General features: G+C 40.0%; 1 protein-coding gene across 2 annotated transcripts in view; it reads right to left on the bottom strand.

Annotated features, from left to right (window-relative positions):
- Positions 1-19,954, bottom strand: part of CAMK4 (calcium/calmodulin dependent protein kinase IV) — a 305,065-nt gene that overhangs the window by 129,262 nt on the left and 155,849 nt on the right. Inside the window, exons 3-4 of one of the 2 annotated variants that reach the window (XM_075067151.1) lie at positions 10,925-10,987; positions 10,167-10,249 (exon numbers count right to left, since the gene is read on the bottom strand). In XM_075067151.1, coding sequence (XP_074923252.1) covers positions 10,167-10,249; positions 10,925-10,987 — 146 coding nt within the window. The remainder of the gene's footprint in view (positions 1-10,166; positions 10,250-10,924; positions 10,988-19,954) is intronic. The other variant, XM_075067152.1, reaches the window with a different exon arrangement.

Here is a 19,954-nt window from a genome sequence, read left to right as displayed (position 1 = left end):
TCAGGCCCATATTGCAACAATGTGGCCATGCGCCTAGGTAGATAAGAGAGCATGTTTGTATGTGAGGTTGAGATCACCAGGAATCACAGTCTTCACACTATTACCTAACAAACTGAAGTGCTTCATAGACCTTGTGTGTAACACATTGACTTTCACCTACTTTGAATGAGGTTCCGCTACCCAGAGAGCTACTAGCAATATACACCTTTGTTCAGCACTTCATTCAAAAGGTCCTTCCACCTCGCCCTGGCCGTCTGTCCCTGGGGGTTCACAGGAGTCATTAGCATGGGCAATTATAGTCAGGACAATCTCTTTCAACAGGGCAAAGAAACAGTGAGACTTTAATATTTTATCAGTTGACATTTTGAAAGTGGCAAGCAGCCAGTGAAACACTCAGATTCTCATCTCTCAGTGGAGCGCAAAGATGCATTCCTTTTTACGCCAAGCAGTATTACAGCGGTGCCAGGAGCATGGCTTAGATGAGGTGCTTCTTCATTTGTAATGCTATTTGTGTTTTGATACCTAATGTTGCAGCTATCTCTAAGTGCATCAGGAAGAAACTGTGTCCTAATTGTATTGTAAACAATTGCTTTCTACAGTCATTTACAGAGAGTTATTTGAATTTGGACGCTGTTACTCTGAAAAAAATAGTTCAAACAATAAAATTTACTTTAACCCAGTGACAGAGATAACAAGGTATTGACCGTGTATAATTAAAGTGTTAAAACACATCATTACAAAACACTTGAGAGCAACTAAGTACTAAATTGCATTGGCAAATCTATACAAGCACAGTTCCCTACTTTGTCATTAGTCTAGGGTCTCATCACTACAGTCACCGATGTTAAGAGACAACCAATGAGCTGTTCAAAACATTAAGAGCCAGACTCACAATTACAAGCAGGCAGTGGAGAGCTTTCAAATGAGTAAAGCCAGCTTGCGTACCAGCTGCCTTCCCAACACCTAGTATACAGAAGTGTCTGGGGCATGCCAGGTCAGAGCTCTGTGCTGATCCTCAGCTGGTCTATGGTTCTTTAGGGACCACATCCTGCTGTTGAAAATTAGGGCAACTGTAGGACTGCTCTAACTCATGCTGTGTGTAGCACAGCTGCCCCACAGAATAAGGGAGACCTAACCAGTTCCCTGACTTCTCCTCCACTTCCTGTACAAAGCGTAGCTCAGACAGGGGGAATCTGTTACTAAATCAGTGATATGCTAAGTGATCCACACATCAGTGGCTAGTGGAAAGCAATACGGGTGAAGAGGAACCTATGGGTCTTTCCAATGCTAATTCCCATGAACCAGGGACAAAGAGGTGGCCCTGTAGGCTTCAGAAGGCCCCAAAATTGGCCTTTCCCACACCACATTTCCACTCTGTTAGCCATCTCTGCAAAAGGAGAACTCTCCAGAACCACATCACCCATATTTGGTTTTCTGGAAACTCCACAAAAACATGTGATATTAGCTCAAATCTACACTACTCTAGATTTTTTACCATGCGAGTGATTTAGATTGTGTGAAGTGTAGACAATATTTTGGAGAAGACATTGGGCAGTTTTACAGCTGTGGGTGAAAGCAGCAGCAAAAGAATTAGTGGTCAAGATGTCTTAGTTCCTCAGAATAAAGGGAATGTGAGGGGGAAGGGTTTGAGTAGGACAAAGTAGATCTGAGTTGAGGTAGGAAATGGGGTAACAAGAACTATTTGTACCAATTTTCAGAACATATGGTTTTGGTATTTGGGTAAAAAGAAATTAGTAGTACAGCCAGGAATTGTTGAAATTAAGATATGGAGAACAGTGAGATGAGAGTGATACAGTTAGAAGGAAATAAATATGAACAACATCTGACTAGAAAAGATAGTCTGAGATTTATTTCAGAAAAAAGGTGAGCCTGGGAAAAGGCAGAGACAGTGGAGGGGTTAAGAACAACACTACAGCAGGCAGGTATAGCAGCAAATTAAAATCTACTATTGTCTTATCATAATAGAGAAACCGTTTAATAGGCAAGAGCAAAGCCAGAAAAACAGGGTGCTAAGAGTCTAATGTACTGTACCAGGTGACTGAGAAGCATGTCAATGAAAGTTCATGGCACACCTCTACCTCGATATAACGCTGTCCTTGGGAGCCAAAAAGTCTTACCCCGTTATAGGTGAAATCGTGTTATACTGAACTTGCTTTGATCCACCGGAGTGCGCAGCCCCCTCCCGGAGTACTACTTTACCGTGTTATATCCAAATTTGTGTTATATAGGGTGGCGTTATATCGAGGTAGTGGTGTAGTTAACAGTATCAACCACCATACTACGCTTACGTAAAGAGAGAGAGGGTAAAGAGGGGTAAAAGACAGAGGAAAGGAAAAGCTCATTGACCAGACATAAGGGGCAATGTCATTATTATGAAAGGGGCAGAAATGAAATAGAAAAATGATTGAGGACATCATGTGAAACACGGCTGGTGAGACGAAAGAGACTAAAGGTAGTTAGCCAGCTGTGTTCACTAATAAAGGAAGGCAGGGAGGTAGTTTTACATCAACTTGCAGATACTTCATAAAAGGAGGAAAACAAAGGAGGCCCCAGGCAGACAGCATCCTGACCCTGGAAGCTTCAAGCCAGGTCCTGCTCCTGACTTGCTGCGAATGTGGCCTGCATGTGCCCATCAGCAAAAGCTAGGCAGAAGGAGTCATCCAGTGTTAGAGGTGTTTGTTGGAGTCCCCCCTCAGGAAGCATGTAAGACAACTGCAGGAAGGAGTTTGCCTGACTAACACTCGGGAACACGAGGAATTCATTGACAGGATGCACACGGAGATGTTCAGTATGGAGGATGCTAGATGATTAGAGAAGACTACAGCAGCACCAGAAGAGGAAGAACCACCAGCCGCTCTACGGGGAAGAGAGACTGGCTGCTGGCCTCCTCAGGCAGCAGACTATGCTTCACCCATCTATCCATGTTCCCCATCCATTGCAGTCAAGAACCACTATGCAGTACTGGCAACAGGAGGTGAGGAGGAGACTGCAATGTCCCCCAAGGCTCGGAGGTTCATGTACACCACCCCCAAGAGGAGAAGGAGAAGGAGAAGAAGCATGGCAGTGGTCAGTGACTCTCTTCCCAGGAGGTATGTTGCCTTCTTCAAGCATGGGGTGGAGTGTCCATGAAGGAGTTTTGCTGAGAAGAGATGGATCCACCTGACCAAGAAGGGGGAAATACATCTTGAGGACATGGACTTGCCTACCTAGTGAGGAGGGTTTTAAAGTAGGTTCAAAGAGGGTAGGTGACAAAAGTTCACAGGTGAGCATAAAACAGGTGACCTTAACAGAGGACTAGACATTCAGGAAGGACATGGTAAATTACAGCAGGATCATAGGAGCAACAAAAGTGGAAATTAGTGGGGGAATGGAGTATGGGGAATAAACAGAAAGAACTGGATATACTAGTATATAAGCTAAATTATGACTTAACTGGTATCACAGAGACTGAACAGGATAAATCTCATGACTGGAATATTTGTACAGAGGGGTATAGCTTGTTCAGAGAGGACATGCAGAGTAAAAAGTGAGGAAGAGTAGCCACATATTCCCAAGGCAGGGTGGCTCATGCACACCTCCACGAAAAGGAGGAGACAAAGGCTGATGCTGGATTATATATCAAGAATACAGACACTAGTTCTGAGGCCCAGAAGAAGGTTGAAAGTCTCTGGATAAAGATAAGGGGAAAAATTGGGGTGACATCATGGTAGGGGTTCTACTATAGACCACCAAATCAGGAAGAAAGGTGGATGAGGTATTTCTAGAATGAATAATAGAAATATCCAAAGCACAAGAACAGGAAGTAACTGGGGACTTTAACTACCCAGACATCTGTTGGAAAGTAACACGCAAAACACAAACTGTCTAAGTTCTTGGAATGTTTGGGGCCAACTTCTTATTTCAGAAAGTGGAGTAAATAACCAGTGGGACAGCCATTTTATACCTGATTCTGATTAACAGGGAAGAATTGCAAATCTGAAGGTAAAAGGCACCTTGGGAGAAAGTGATCATGAAATGACAGATTTCATGATTCTAAGGAAAGGAAGGAGTGTGAGCAGCAGAATAAGGACAATGGACTTTTAAAAAAAGTAGACTTTAACAAACAGAGAACTATGGGAAGGGATAGAGTAGCTCAGGAGAGCTGGCAATTTCTCAAGGAGACCACATTAAAATACACAACTGCCCACTAATCCTGGAAAGACAAGAAGAATTGTAAGAGGGCAATATGGCTCCATCCGGAGCTCTTCGATCCACTGAAAGAATCAAAAAGGAATTTGCATTCCTTTGAAGTAATAGGGCCTAAACTCTTTTCCTACTGTGGCTTCTGATTCAGATAAAAGAGTTTTGACTGTGCATATTTGAACTAAAATTCAAGACATTGCCGAAGCACTCTGAAGGCACAAAGAGTAAAGCTATCAGGATTAACTCAGATTTCTCCTGTTACAATAAATGGATGAGAAAAGCTGCCAAGCTCTATCTTCTGATTATCTACATTTTAAAATAACCCAGATCCTATTTACAGGAATTACCACTACACTTTTGCTCAGCGTGAAGTCATCCAAAGGAGAAATTACTTTGAAGAACTGATTTAATCTCTCCTCTCCCCAGCCAAAATCTTCAGGAGAAATATAAATGACCAGCTCCTCAGCTGTGGCTAAGCATCACTCACTGCAGCTATGGGGTGAGGAAGGGGTACGAAAGTATGCTTTGTGCTCTCCTTCCCAAATCCGATGGCCTACTAGGCCAGATGCCAGTCTTGATTAGACCAACCTTAGTACTGCTCAAATTTACATTGTCTGGCAAGGAGGCTCTTTTGGCAGCCATGGAAAGGTGCGATGAAGGGAGCCTCAGTCATGTTCTCTGCACTGGTGAATGGGCAGCGTTTGGTAAAGAAGCTGCCACACATGAGAGAATCCTCCAGTGATCAGTTACATTGGCTTTAAAGCTGCTACACAGAACTGGAGCCAGAGCAGTACAATGCATTCAGAATGCAGGAAAGGATCTGATCCAGCATTTGGTCTCATGTCTGAGACTTCTGTACAGTGTTAAGTTAAACTCGCCACACCCCAAAAGCACAGCATTATCTGTTCCGTTATCAGCATGGCAAAAGTTATCAGCAATGTCAACACAAGTGTGTGTTTAAATGACAAATGCACAACACATAAGCCATACCAACTTATCAGACATGGTTACAGTTCAAGTTGCTATGTTTTGGCAACATAAGTTGTATGTGAATTAATTTATTTAAATATTATGAAGGTGAAGGTGATTTTTAAAGTTTGAGAAAAAAATTCGGGAAGATTTTCTGATTTTTTTTTAATAATAGAATTCAGCTGAGTCAGAGAATTAAGACTGATCTATCAGTGTTTGAATTTCTCTTGTTTTTGAAAATATAACTGAAGAATTATAATAATGACAGCACATTTTGATTTCTTATATTTATCTGTGAGTGTATTTATTGGTGTATTATGTCTGATAGATAAGGAGTTCTCAAGGCTATGTATATTTTATTATTGCACAGATCTTTTCATATGAGAGTGGTATGAAACCAACAGTGCATGAATAGTCCTAGTGTGATGATACTGGAGAACTAATCTGACACCAGCTGTGAGTGTTTAGGTGCAGCATTATAGCTGCAAGAGAACAAATGTGCAACCAGATTCGTGTGTGTATTCTGGGCATTATGAAGAGGTAAAAGCAGATGAGAAAAGAAATTGTTCATGTGTAGTTCAAATACTATGGTAATTGGAAAGATGGTGGGAAAGCAGGTATTGCAGATAAGTCCCAGAAGTATAGTAAAGGGACACCTGACATGTAAATAGCTGTGCGTGGATAGCTCCAATTAGGCAGCAGATGCCCTGGAAGAGGCATAGGGATAATTCCTTTACTGTGTAGAAGTTAATTTTCTCACCATTGCTTATTCTGGAAACATTATTAAGATGAATAAATGTGGAAAGTTTGAAGTTTTTAAGGTTTGTCAATATTTAATAAAGGTACTTGAAGAAATGTTATCCAACTAGTCCAACATTTCAAAAACAAGTCTGACAGTGAGCATGTTAAAAACAAGTAACGTTATCACTTAAAACATCACAAAAACTTCAATCCTGCCAATTCAGTAAGCAGGAGGAGTTTGGGAAGGAAATATTTTAGTTTTCAATTCTCCTATTTAATTGCATTTTTCAATTCAACCTTAGACCTGATATCATAATTGTGGCTTTATAATTATTGCTGCCCAAACTCTAAATTTGAAGTGGATAAAAATGAAGTTTGTTCTAGTACAAACTCTTGGCTAAATCCATAAATACAGTTCAGTTGATGACACACTCCTACAGTATGCGCAACCAGTGCATTGGGGGGGAGGTAGGCTGGTTCAGTAATTAGGACACTTGCCTTTGGCTCAGGAGACCTGGTTCAAGTCCTTGTTCAACTACAGATGTTCTGTATAAACTTGAATAAGTCACTTAGTCTCTCTGTGCCTTTGTTCCCCAACTGTTAATGGAGATAAAAGTACCTCACTACCACAAAAGTGTGTTGTGAGGATAAATATATTATGGTAAGGTGCTCAGATACTATGGTAATGGGAGCCATATACGTGCATAAGGCAGAATACTAAAGGCCTCCTAAAAGGTAGGTCAGCACATTTCCTTCATTTAAGAAAAATACAGTATGTAGGAGAAAGATGTGAGGCTAAAGAAACAGTAGGGGAGAAAAGAAAAGGTGGCATGTGGGGAAAGGAGAGAAGCCAGGTGGAGGCAAGAGCTGGTGAGTGAAAATGCAAGGGAATAAGGAGACAAGAGAATTGGATTAAGAAATGGGTGAAGAAAAAGGGAAAGTGAGTGAAGAAATGGGAACTGAGAAGATAGACTCCTACTTTGAGACAAACTTCTCACATGACTACAACCTGCAGGGCAGCTACCTTACTTCAGCACCACAGTATTACTGTTAATCCTGTCTCTTCACACAGACAGAAGGGAGAAGGAACAGCTAATGTATATTAGATTCCTGAGAGGAAGAATTTAAACCAAAAAAATGTGAATGATAATTGGGAATTGTTTAAGAACGCTTACTCGAGGCACAAAAAGCCACAATCCCCCAACTGAGGAGGAAGGCCACATTGCTTAAGAAAAAACAACACTTGGTTTAAAGGGGAAGAGGGAAAAAAACAACAAACATAACAAATGGAAGAAAGGGAAAATTGATACTAATGAATACAAACCAGAAAACTGCAGTTGTACAAAACTGATAAGGGAAGCAAAGGAACACAAGGAGAACTCTATGGCCAAGAGAATTAAAGTCAATAGGGAGTAGCTTTTAAAGTATATTAGGAATAAAAAGAATCCTACTGGTATTGGTCCATTACTAGATGGATATGTTAGCATTATCAATAATAATGCAGAAAAGACAGAAGTGTTCAATAAGTATTTCTATTCTGTATTCGGGAAAAAACAGATGATGTAGTCATGTCATATATGTTAACACTCTGTCTATACCACTAGTATCTCAGAAAACAGCAGCTTCTAAATTCAGCAGATCCAAATCACTCACATCTGAGAGTTTTAAAAGAGCTCATTGGAGTGTTAATGCTCATGGTTCTCTGGGGAAGTTCCAGAAGTCTGGAAGTTAATGTTGTGCCAATATTTAAAACGGGTAAATGGGATGACCCAGGTAATTATAGACCTGTCAGTCCAACATCTATCCCGGGTATGCTAATGGTGCAACTGATATGGACCTCTCCCAATAAAGAACTAAAAGAGGGTAAAATAAACAATGCAAATGAACATGGGTTTATGTAAAACAGAGTTTGTTAAACTGACCTGTTATCTTTTTTTGATGAAATACAAGGTTGGTTGATAAAGGTAATTGTATTGATGTAATAGACTTAGACTCCTGTAAGGCATTTGACTTGATACTGCATGATATTTTGTTTAAAAAATTTGTATGATATAAAATTAGCATAGCACATATTAGATGCATTAAAAAGCTGGCTAACTGATAGGTCTCGAAATGTACTTGTAAACAGGGAATTATCATCAAATGGGTATGTTTCCAGTGATATACTGCAAGTCTCGTCCCTGTGCTATTTAACATTTTTGTTAGTGATCCGGAAGAAAACAAAATAATCACTGAAACTTTGCAGATGACATAAATATTGGGGAAGTGGTAAATAATGAAGAGGACAGGTCACTGATACAGATCAATCTGGATCTCTAGGAAAGCTGGGTGCAAATAATGGCTAAATGCAAATGTAGAGATCTAAGAACAAAAAATGAATGCCATAGAGATGCTCTAGGAATTATTTTAGGAAGTTCTATGGCCTGTGTTATACAGGAGGTCAAACTAGCTGATCACAAGAGTCCATCCCGGCCTTGGAATCTATGAATCTAGTGCAATTTTCATACTTCTGCTGGAGAGGAAGTCAATGCCTTTTGTTAAAAATAACTGATGCAAAATAACTTTTGATGATTTTTCAAATCACATGTAGAATGAAAATTTACTGCAAATATTTCCAGAGGTGCTCATCACCAGTATCAGAAGGGTGCACCATGATTCTAAGCGCTGGCGAAACCTCTTTGCTTCAATTAGCAATCTTGTAGACAGAGCTGGGCAGTTTGTAGAAGCTGACTTGTTACTCCAAGTGTAAAATTTCATGGAGGGCCCAATCCTGAGAAAAAAATTACAGCCTAAGGAAAAGGCTGCTCTCATGTGAAAACTTCATGATGTTAGAGCATGAAATCCCAGCTTCCACAGTGAACACAAGTCCCAGACAGTCTTCAAAATTGGGCTGCATTCAGCTACTGTAAGTTAAGATAGTAGCAGCACGCCCAACCTCACAAATTATTGTTGTTCACAGACCAACTAACCATTTCTTTGGCATGTCCATAATTCCTTTTCCATGATACTCTACAAACACCTGCCATACAAGTCTCTCTATGGATAAATATGATGGTTCAGTCTCCTTGCATGCTAGCTTACTGGATTCTAATAGTTTAACTGACACTATGATTTGCCTCATTGCTGTGACTGGATATGGCATGTGTATGCACATGCATGCCCACTTTTCTTCTTTCTGAATTGAAGGAGTGAGAGAAGGGTTTGCTTCTGCTGCATTCAGAAACTGCTCATGTTGAGCTTATTGCTTTGATTATTATGCAGTAACTATTATCCATACAAAAAGGACAAGTTTGTGTTTCCCCAAATCAAAGTGCTTTTCACACTCCATTTCTTTAATGCATACTTTAATCATATTCTATTTAAATATTAAACAGTTAAGCTTAGTGGAGAGAAGATTAAGTATCTTCATCCTGCATGATTTAGTAAGCATTGTTCATCAGTAGATTAGTTCAGCAGTACAGTTAATTTATTCAACAAACGAGCAACGAAGGCTTTGTGTGTGTTTTGCTCTAAAACAAGAATAAATAGCTCTCTTAAGAAATCCCAGCATTAAACAATACCAAAAAGATTAGGTTACAGGATTTTTCATAATTTTATATACAGACACCAACATGTTTTGGGTTGTGAAGCATTATCATTAAATAATCGGCAGAATTTAACAATTTTCTTGCAGAATCTTTTACAAATGTACAGAATTTTCCCAGATATAATCAAGTGCTAAATGGGGGGGGGGGGAGGAAGGGCTTCTCTCACTGCTCAGTTGATCAACTTTTTATCTGACTTTTCCTTCTTCTATCTACTATTTACCTGATTTTTGCCTAGCACTTTTTCTGCTTTCTTCCCAGTGTCCCTCTCACTTCTCTGCACAGCACACCGCTTCCCGGCTCATCTTCCGACTGTTTGCATGACCCTTGTTTTAATGTTTGCCTGGTGAGTCCCCTCCTCCAACATGACATGCTATTTAGAATTTGACTTTCCTCCATTTTTTACTTAATTGGTATTTAATTTAAAAAAAATCTCCAGTGAGAAACCTTTTCCAGATGCCCGCTTGGAGCCAGATCCTGCAGACTTTTGCTCATGTAAGTAGTCTTCACTCAGATAGAACTACTTCAATGACTACTAAGGTAAGAATTACTCGGGAAGAGGGGGGCAAATTTTGAAGGATCACACCCTTGTTGAGAAATGTGTTGTAAGATGAACACCACAAAATTCCTTGTGCATGCTGTGGGGTGCAGTGCATATAGATCACCCACCTGTCAAACAGCTCCCCTCCTGTGACCAACTCCAGAACAAGACTGATTTCTGTGGGGGTTTCAAATATCTCCTTCAGTTTTATCTGGGAAAAGATACCAAACACAGCAATTATTTTCTGATTTCTCTCTTCAGCTGAGTCCATGCCCTGTACAATAGACTACAACTAGGGGACTGTAGTAAAGTGGAAGATGGTACTAAGTGATTACACAGTTCACACTTAGATCAGTTAATCAATTTATTGTTAGTATTGTTTATAGTGCTTAATTATTTCTTTTTTGCTTTTTATCTCCTCTGGGATCCCTCTCTCTTTCATCCCTACACACTCACCTCTCATAACTCAGCAACCCTCTCTCAAATGCAGGAAGATTAGAGATTGCTTTAAGGCCCATCAGCACCTCTTCATGAGTCTTAGAGGAATTCCCTGAAGACAAACGCAAGGCTTTCCCTTCCTCCAGGGACTAACAACCATGACACCACCAGCTGGTTCTATTTATCCCTTTTCTGCCAGGTTCCCCTTTAAGCAAAAAGCTTGTTTTTGTAAATTCTGCCTCGCTACTTGGCAGAAACTTTAAATAAATAATTTACTTTAAAATGTAACTCTGACCCAATGATCTTGGATAAAAACCCAGATCTTTAATCAAAGCCTCATATATTAGCGTACAGCGTGAGCTATAAAGATCAATACTGCAGTCTCAGAAACTGAATGCATTGTTAATGAGAGGAAACACAGTGAAATACTGTAAAAATACCCACTTACAATGTTTGGATGCGAGAGGCGAAGGAGAACACCTATTTCAGTTCGGACAATTTTCTTGTCTACCTGGTTAAAAGAAAAAGAGATGTGAAATGTGATTGCAATACTCATCTGAGAAATATCTGATGGCATTACATGAAAATGTCCATGAACAGATTGCTAGATTTCTTAGAATGATTTGTCTCTCTCGCACTGAAGTCTAACAGGTAATTTTCCCTCTGTATGGAAGAGAATGAGAGTTTGCCCATGCTCTGGAATAATGTAAATTTTCTCTCTAGAACATTCATATTGTTGAAAGCCCATGCAAGACCACAAACATAAGAAAGACAAGCCTGAAAAAAAGGCTAGAGACTGCATTTTCTATTCTGCACCGTGCATCTCCATTAAACTAGGGGATGAATGTGGCCCAACATGATGTGTTTAACAGTGTGTGTCGGGTTAGTCGGGAAGGAAAGGATTCTTCACACTTAGGTGGAGTTTATACCTTTGTGGTACATTTTGCTATAAAATTAAAAGCTGAATGTAAAGGATGTTATTTCCCTGTACGGGGCAAACATCCCTCAGCTGGAGCCCAAATCAAGGTGTAAGGTTTGACTTGCTTCAGAGACACCTCTAAAGCAAAGGTATACAGGTGCACCTCATTTCAATTAAATTCTGAGAAGGACCCTCCTCCCATTTGCTGCTCAACAACCACACTCTTCCAAGATCTTGCTCCAGATTCAGTTTCTATCTCCCCTGCAGTACATCTCACTTATAGTAAAGCTGAGGACCAATTCCCCATAGCTGGTCCAGCCCTACTGCACCGCAGGGTCGTTCACACAGGATGACAACTGTGCTCCTACTAGCCCTAGGAAGAGGGTTAACCCCTTCCAGGTTTGGAGAGGGTCTATGTACCCCATCATACTCAGGTACTGAAGTGCACAAGAAAAAAAAACCTGTTAAGTTTGAAAACATGTCATGAGGTTTATTTTATTTATTTAGCTAAAGTAATCAGTAAGTTGATGGAGTAACTGTCCTAGTAACAGATGCTTTCATAAAACGAAGAGTCAACATGGATCAAGGTAACCCTGTTATATTAAAATAGAATGAGAAATATAAAGGATTCCACGCTCAAATGCATTTCACTATTCTTGTACGGACCTTCAGAAATGATAGCTTTTCCATTTCCTAGCACAGTTTGTAGAAATATTTGTGACATAACTATTGTTTTAAATGCATGGTCCTGTTGCATTAGCTATCATGCAGAGAGGGAGTAGTTTTTGTTTGTTTTGTTTCACACAAGAACTCAATGTTATCCAAGGGAATTTTACCCTGTAAGGTAGAAAATTGCCTCATGAACAAGTGGAACTTTATACTCAAGATCTGTGCCTGTACTATGGAGGCATATTCTTGAGTACTTATGATTGTGGCTAGAAAGAAAGAAACAAATGTTTTAAAAAGCCTTCATATTGTATTTCAGGTTTCAGAGCAGCAGCCATGTTAGTCTGTATCCGCAAAAAGAACAGGCGTACTTGTGGCACCTTAGAGACTAACACATTTATTTCAGCATGAGCTTTCGTGAGCTACAGCTCACGTCTTCGGATGCATAGAATGGAACACACAGACAGGAGATATTTATCCATACAGAGAACATGAAAAGGTGGAAGTACGCATACCAATTGTGTGCGTACTTCCACCTTTTCATGTTCTCTGTATGGATAAATATCTCCTGTCTGTGTGTTCCATTCTATGCATCCGAAGAAGTGAGCTGTAGCTCACGAAAGCTCATGCTGAAACAAATGTGTTAGTCTCTAAGGTGCCACAAGTACTCCTGTTCTTCATGTTATAGAAGCAAGATACCATTTGGAAAGAGGCAGCACTCTGCTTTACCTTGATTGTAAGGAAACATTTTGCTTCAACAGGGAACAAATGCAACAGTTGTTTTTCCAGGGACAAGCTTCAAATATTTTTCATTTTCAAAATTACAACAGATATAAAGCTTAATTCTCCTCTCACTTACATAGGTGTAAATCAGCTAGAGTCTATGGTGTTACACTGAGGCAACAGCCAGCTGTTCTGTTGAAATATCCTTAATAAGCACCAACTATTTGGAAGAAAGGTTACCAGGTGACTTGATCATGGTCTACAAATACCGACATGGGGAAGAGATTTCTAATACATGGTTCTTTCATCTAGCAGAAGAAAGCATAACAAGATTCAATGTTATAAATAAGTAAAAAAAATTAACAGAGGGGGCAATTAATCATTGGAGCAACTTAGCAAAGTTTGTGGTGGATTCTTCATAATTGAAATCCTTAAAGCAAGACTCAATATCTTTTAAAAACTATCGTATATCTCAAACTGAAGGTATGGGCTTGATATAGAAATTACTGGGTAAGGTTCTATGGCCTGTGTTATGAAGGACGTCAGACTAGATGATCATGATGGTCCCTTCTAATCTTAAAATCTATGGATACATAACATTAATGAATCTAAAGCCCAGTGGTGCAAAGCCTTTTTAGTACAAACGGTTGTGAAGGGCCATCACAGCCCTAAAGAATTACAAGTATTTCTAGTATTATAAAGTCAGTAACTTCGCATTCAGTGAGTGTCTTAAGTGTGTACACTGGACATCTTTTAGGACTTCCAGGTAAGGCAATTGCCTATTTTCCTGTGAGCTGATATAAAAACTAGGGGACTGTGACTGTAAATACTAAGTATGGGCATAATCCTGAAAACCATTACTCAAATGAGCAATCTCTTGACATCAATGAGGCTAATCGTGTGCATAAAGATTACCTATGAGAGTGAAGATTTGGAGGATCAGGCTTTAAACACTTACTATATACTCAAAGTCAATTCCTTCCAGCTAGAATGGTTTAAGAAGATTGACGAATTCTGGACTTGTTTTCATACTCTCTGTAAAATGTCTGTCTAACTCAGTAGGTATCAAGCAAAGGAATTCAAAATATTGCACAAGACAGTTATTCCCCCATGACAGCTATTTAAATGTGGCAATCTGCTTTCTGTAGGTATCAAACTGAACAGTACACTATTTTTGGACACGCTTATGAATTATGAATATCTGGCAACAGGTATGCAATAAGACTATGTCTACACAACAGCTGCACCACTGTAGCACTTCTGGTGAGAGAGTTCTCCCATCAGCTTAATATCTCCTCCCTGTGCAAGAGGTGGAGGTGTGTTGGTGGGAGAAGCTCTCCCACTGACATAGCACTGTCCATTCCGGCACTTAGATTAGTGTAAATTACATCGCTCTAGGGTGTGGATTATGATGACGACGACTGAGGTAAGTTATATTAAAGTAATTTGTAGTGTAGACATGCCTGAGTTTTCCTTTTGGAACCAAATGGGCATTGCTAGTGCAGGGCTGCCCCGGGGTGGGGTGGGGGGAGCGGGGCAATTTGCCCCAGGTCCCGCAGAGGGCCCCCAAGAGAATATAGTATTCTATAGTATTGCAACTTTTTTTATGGAAGGGGCCCCCGAAATTGCTTTGCCCCAGGCCCCCTGAATCCTCTGGCTGGCCCTGTGCTAGAGTAAAACAAAGAGCTTAAGGAACGGGATCCTGATTTTAGCCTCTTGATGGCAACATATTAAGAGAGGAAGGATAATCCAGTGGTTTGGACACTAGCTTGAGACTTGTTTAATTCCCTGTTCTGCCACAGACTTCCTGTGTGACACCAAACAAGTCATGGAGTCTCTCTGTGCTTCAGTTTCCCATATGACAAATAACAATAAAGAAACTTCCATATCTCACAGGGATGCTGTGAGGTAAAGATGTTAAAAGACTATGAGGAGCTCAGATACAACAGTAATGGGGGCCATGTAAGTACCTAACAGTTAGATATTTGTAAACAGCCTGGAAAGCTATAACCAAAAAATGGCTATGGGAATAAATCCTACAAACAGAAATATATGTCTGTGTCTGTGTCTGTCTATATCTATAAAACATAAAATCTCTGTATGGTAAGAGTATCAGCCTACATACCAGAGTCATTAGGGAGATAATGCTATTTTACTTCTCACATTCATTTTCTTACCAACTCACATGCAAAGTGTCACTTGTACCACAACACGTGTCACCACTTAATTTGGTCCAGCCATTTCCATGGAAGATGCATCTACTTACATCAGGTCTGAATTTGGCACTAGATGTTTATCCTGAACACAAGCATCTACAATTCTCTCACTAAGGTTTGTCTATTCCTGAAGGCAATCACTTTGCTAGGAAAACAATTATGCACTTTGAAATAAGTATTTTTAAAACATATTTTAAAAATCACATTTCAATTCCTGCTAACATATTTTTGTATGAATTTGTGGAGGTGAAAATGGGCCCAAGCATGAATCATTTATCCCAAAATACCCCACAACCCCAAATGTTTGGATAAAAGACACTCAGATATGAACAATTAGTTTGAGTTGTGCAAATCAATATCTGACCAACACCTTTTCACAAAACTAGAACCATTCTTGATTTTGCCTGGATGCGCTTTACAAATTCAAAGCACACATCAACCAGGACAATTTCTCTGAGCCTGAGTCTACAGTCCTTTCACATGTTGTGTGCTACTTATGTGAGTAAGCCAATGAGGCTAGTCTCATGAGTAAATACCACGCAGTGAGTGTAAGTGTTGCAGAATCAGACCCTTTGCAAAGTAGTAGTAAAATCAATGCTAGCTGCCAGTCGTTCACTGGTTACAGTAGTTTAGTGACTATCCTTGGATGACCAAGAGATTATCCTTTGATTTTAATCTGTTCTAAAAGGACTAGAGTAGGTTTCTGATCAATTGTTCCCATCAAAAGTATTCGATCTCTGGGCATAAAATCCCTTCTTCCTTTGAAAACTTACCATGTGTTTTTTACTAGCTTGTGAATGCCAGGTTTGGGTGACAACAATCTGAAACTTAACTGAACTTTGCTTCCCCATGTCCAAGTCTAATACTGCAAGCCAGTTAAAAGCAAACCAAAAAGGTATTTGCTGTATTGGTGTGTCTGCTTTAATTTACAAAATTCTTTTTCAGGCTAACACGAGCTGGTTACCTACTAGATCAGGGGTAGGCAACCTATGGCACGTGTGCCAAAGGTGGCATGCAAACTGATTTTCAGCAGCACTCACACTGCCCTGGTCCTGGCCATCGATCCAGGGGACTCCATATTTTAATTTAATTTTAAATGAAGCTTCTTAAACATCCTAAAAGACTTATTTACTTTACATACAACAATAGTTTAGTTATGTATTATAGACTTATAGAAAGAGACCTTTTAAAAATGTTAAAATGTATTACTGGCACGCGAAACCTTAAATTAGAGTGAACGAATGAAGACTTGGCACACCACTTCTGAAAGGTTGCCGACCCCTGTGCTAGTTCTTCACTGCTGACCCTTGGCGGGAAGTTTCCAGGCACATAGACATACATTCAAACAAAGTGCACTGGGGCTGGCGTGTAAGTATTTATCCCTTTATTTGCATGCTTTCATGGTTTATCTGTGCAGACACCAAAACTGACAAAAAGTCAAATCAAGAAGCAGGAATTGTTATGAAGAGTGACATGGCACTCTTCTTTTACATTCTCATTCCTATTTGTATTCTGGTGTGCATCCACAATATACTAGGCACAATCTATACAAACAGAAAGACATCTTCCCTGCCCCAAAGAACTTACAAGATAGGCAGTATATGGAGAACGCAAGACAGGGATACAATCAAAATATGTCCAATTCTTATATGCATAATGGCTAGGTTGAGAGCCAATTTGAGGAGAGATTTATTCATACAGAAAAAAAAACATGTATTGTGTATTTTAACACTTTAGCTCCCATTCCGGTTATTGCTTGTCCTCTCAGATTGTGAAGTCTCTGGGGCAAGGATTATATCTGCATGTATGGTTGGACAGCACTCAGCACACTGTGAGCACTATTAAATACAAAAAATAAACTATGATAATGATAATTTAAGTGAAGTATGTGTGTCAGGTAGTCTTTAGAGCCCTTCCCAGCCAGCTTCTTGCTGCAGGAGTGGAGCCCACTTGCTTGCGCATAGTTGAAAACATTTACAAAAGGTTTTCAAGTAACAATTTTCCAGATAAACAGGGGTTCTGGACGCAGTTAGGTCCCTCAGCCATTGGATAGATGTCTCTGTGTTCTGGTTAGTTTTAGGACTTATACAGCACTTTACAAACATTAAAGCTGAAATCTTGCATCAACTGAAGTTAATGCAAAACTCCTATTGACTTCAACAGGGCCCAGGTGTGACCAAAAGCACCCCTGTGAATACCCTATGCACTATTGTAAGAATCTTTGTATAAAATATGCCTTGTGAGTTATCATTTGAAAACTAATAATGCACTGGTCAATAACATCATGATGAAATATATGTAGCAACATTATATATAAAGTTATGAATTCCCCCTCTAAGATGTTATTAGCACATGTTCAAAATGAGACAGCTGTGCCTAGGCAAAAGTTATTAAACGGGCCTATCCTAAACAAAGGAATGTGTGTATATCCTAATTTACATACAAGTAGTAAACAGGATCCTTGAGACAGCAAAGGGGGGAAATGGCAGGAGGCAAAGCAAATCTTCATTTAAGCAAACATAGGCAAGAAGAAGGAGCATAGAGCCTCCATCTCCCTTTTGCCTTCTTTACTGTTTGAATAAGCTTTGCTTTGGGGGGGTTATCTTCAGAAGGTTCAACTTCAAAGGAGTGACTGGATTATAGAAGGAAGGGGCAAAAACACCCCAGATCATCTCTTTTCTACTTAAGACGACAAAGGAACCAGCCTTTTGACTTTGGGGGCACATCCTGACCTGAGAGTTTAGTCAGCCATGTTGCTGGGATCATGTGGTAAGGATTTTACCTTGAACCAAGTCTAGCTTATTGAGTTTTGGTTACTAGAAAGCATTTTATTTCTCTTGTAACTATTTCCGACTTTAATGCCCGATACTTAAATTCACTTAAAATCCTACCTTCTTTTGTTAATAAAACTTGTTTCACTTTTAATCTAAACCAATCCAGTGCTGTGTTTAAACTGAACTGTTTGGTAACTTCAGTTACAGTAGCAGCCTGTTGAATACTGACCCCTTACAGGGGCAAGGGACTTTAATATCTGAACTTTCCGGGAGAGGACTGGACAGTGCAGAACACACTTTTAGGGATAATTTGGACTGGGAGTATGTTGGGGATTACCCTGAAAGTAATAACCAAGGCTAGTGGATGCCAGAGTGTGTCTGGTGTTTGCTGACAGGCTGCTAGGGTCAGAGCAGCTGCAGGGCTGCAGCTACACACAGACACTCAGGGTGTGACCTGCATGCTGGCAGGCTGTTTGGGAGCTACCACAGCAAAGCATTGTGAGGCACCTAAGGTTGAGGGACAGGAGTGACAACCTCTCATTGGTCTGGATAGCACCCTGGAATGTGATACCAGGATTCCACCCTAATTTAATTGTCATAATCCCTCTGTCAGGCAGCCAGGTATTATTATCCCCTTTTCACAGATATGGAAACTGAGGCATACAAATGTGGGTGTATACAGTTAAATGGCTAACTCTATACTGAGGCACCTAACTAAAAGTGGCCTGATTTCCGGTGGTTCTGAACACTCATCTCCCATTGTTTAGAATCTTGGGCTTTTGCTGTTTATGCCACACATGTACATTTGAAAAGTTTGTCTTTGTCTAAGCTGGAACTGTCTGCATCGGTTTGAGAGGGTGCCACTGCAACCTGCGCAGGCCTACAAATGTTGGTTCTGTCTGCATCAGATCAAATCAGAAATGTTACAAAGTTGTAACAAATGAACCCTGGGTTTCCCCCCAGTTGCTGTCCTACAGCATAATTCTCTATCTTTAAACCATCCCTGGTCTGAAATCCTTCCCACTGTCTCATGCACATACCTCTAACTTACCAAATGTAACATAAAACCAAACAACTGAAGTTGTATATTTACATTTCCCTGTATCTGTGGGGTACATTCTGGGACTGGTTATTGGCTTGCCCCTGCTCTTTACTAGAATGGTTCCTAAGAAATAATATTGTTTTGAGATAATGCAATAACTACATTATAACTCAACAGTTCTTTGCACTTCCTAATCCATGGTATCAATGTTGCTGCTATCTACTACTTTATAACTCTTGTCACTTTATCTCCTTAACTTTGAAGACAGTTCTTCATTTCTTGGATAAACTAGGCAGAACATTTTCTGGTCCACTAAGATTCTGAAAGTCATAACTGTTGGCAGCAAATGACATACTTGTCTGTCTCCATAAACCAAAGTCACTTTTGTCTTTGTGGATAATGATGCTGGAAACTGAAGCATAAGATCACAGGAGCTAGCTGCAGTGCACAGGTGAAAATCAGTCTTAACAAATTTAAGAAACCATTACTATAAAACTTTGGTTGTTAATAAAAGCAAAATTAAGAATTCAATCCGCAAGAGATCCTGTTACAAATAGGGGGAAAGAGTTTATAGCTAGACTCCATGGATAAGTAAACCTGAATCAACATCAGGTGCTCATTAGGACCCCTGCAAGCATCAGCTGTCAAATCTTCCAGAGGAGAACTGGTAGGTGCATATTGCAAGGTTACAAATTGCTCCCAGGTAACAGGTGATGTGTAGAGGGGGACTAATAAGGAAGCTGAAGCAGCTCCTAAAGATGCATTTGGTGAATTAGTAGTAATGTACTGGGTAAAGATTCAAACCATCTATATTTAATTCAAGTACCTGACAATTAGGGTACTCAATCACTCATTTGATAATGCTGGCAGTTTATACCCTACATTATTATTATAAAACATTTATATACAGTAGACTTACACACAGTGCTTTACAAACACACAGCCAATAGAAGTGGGAAAGGATTAGGAATACAGATGAGAAACTCTGTTTTGAAGATAGAAAGTGGACATCTAGAATAAATGTCAGAAAGGCAGGTGCAGACACAAGACTGGGTGGGGAGAGAAGTCGGATTAGTGAGACAGAGCCAGGAGCCATTGGCACAGAGTTGGAGACATGGAGAGAGATAAGGTAACCAAG

Source organism: Chelonoidis abingdonii, chromosome 6, assembly GCF_003597395.2.
Source record: "Chelonoidis abingdonii isolate Lonesome George chromosome 6, CheloAbing_2.0, whole genome shotgun sequence".
NCBI classification, from domain to species: Eukaryota; Metazoa; Chordata; order Testudines; family Testudinidae; genus Chelonoidis; species Chelonoidis abingdonii.
This window is presented reverse-complemented; position numbering and strand designations above follow the sequence as displayed.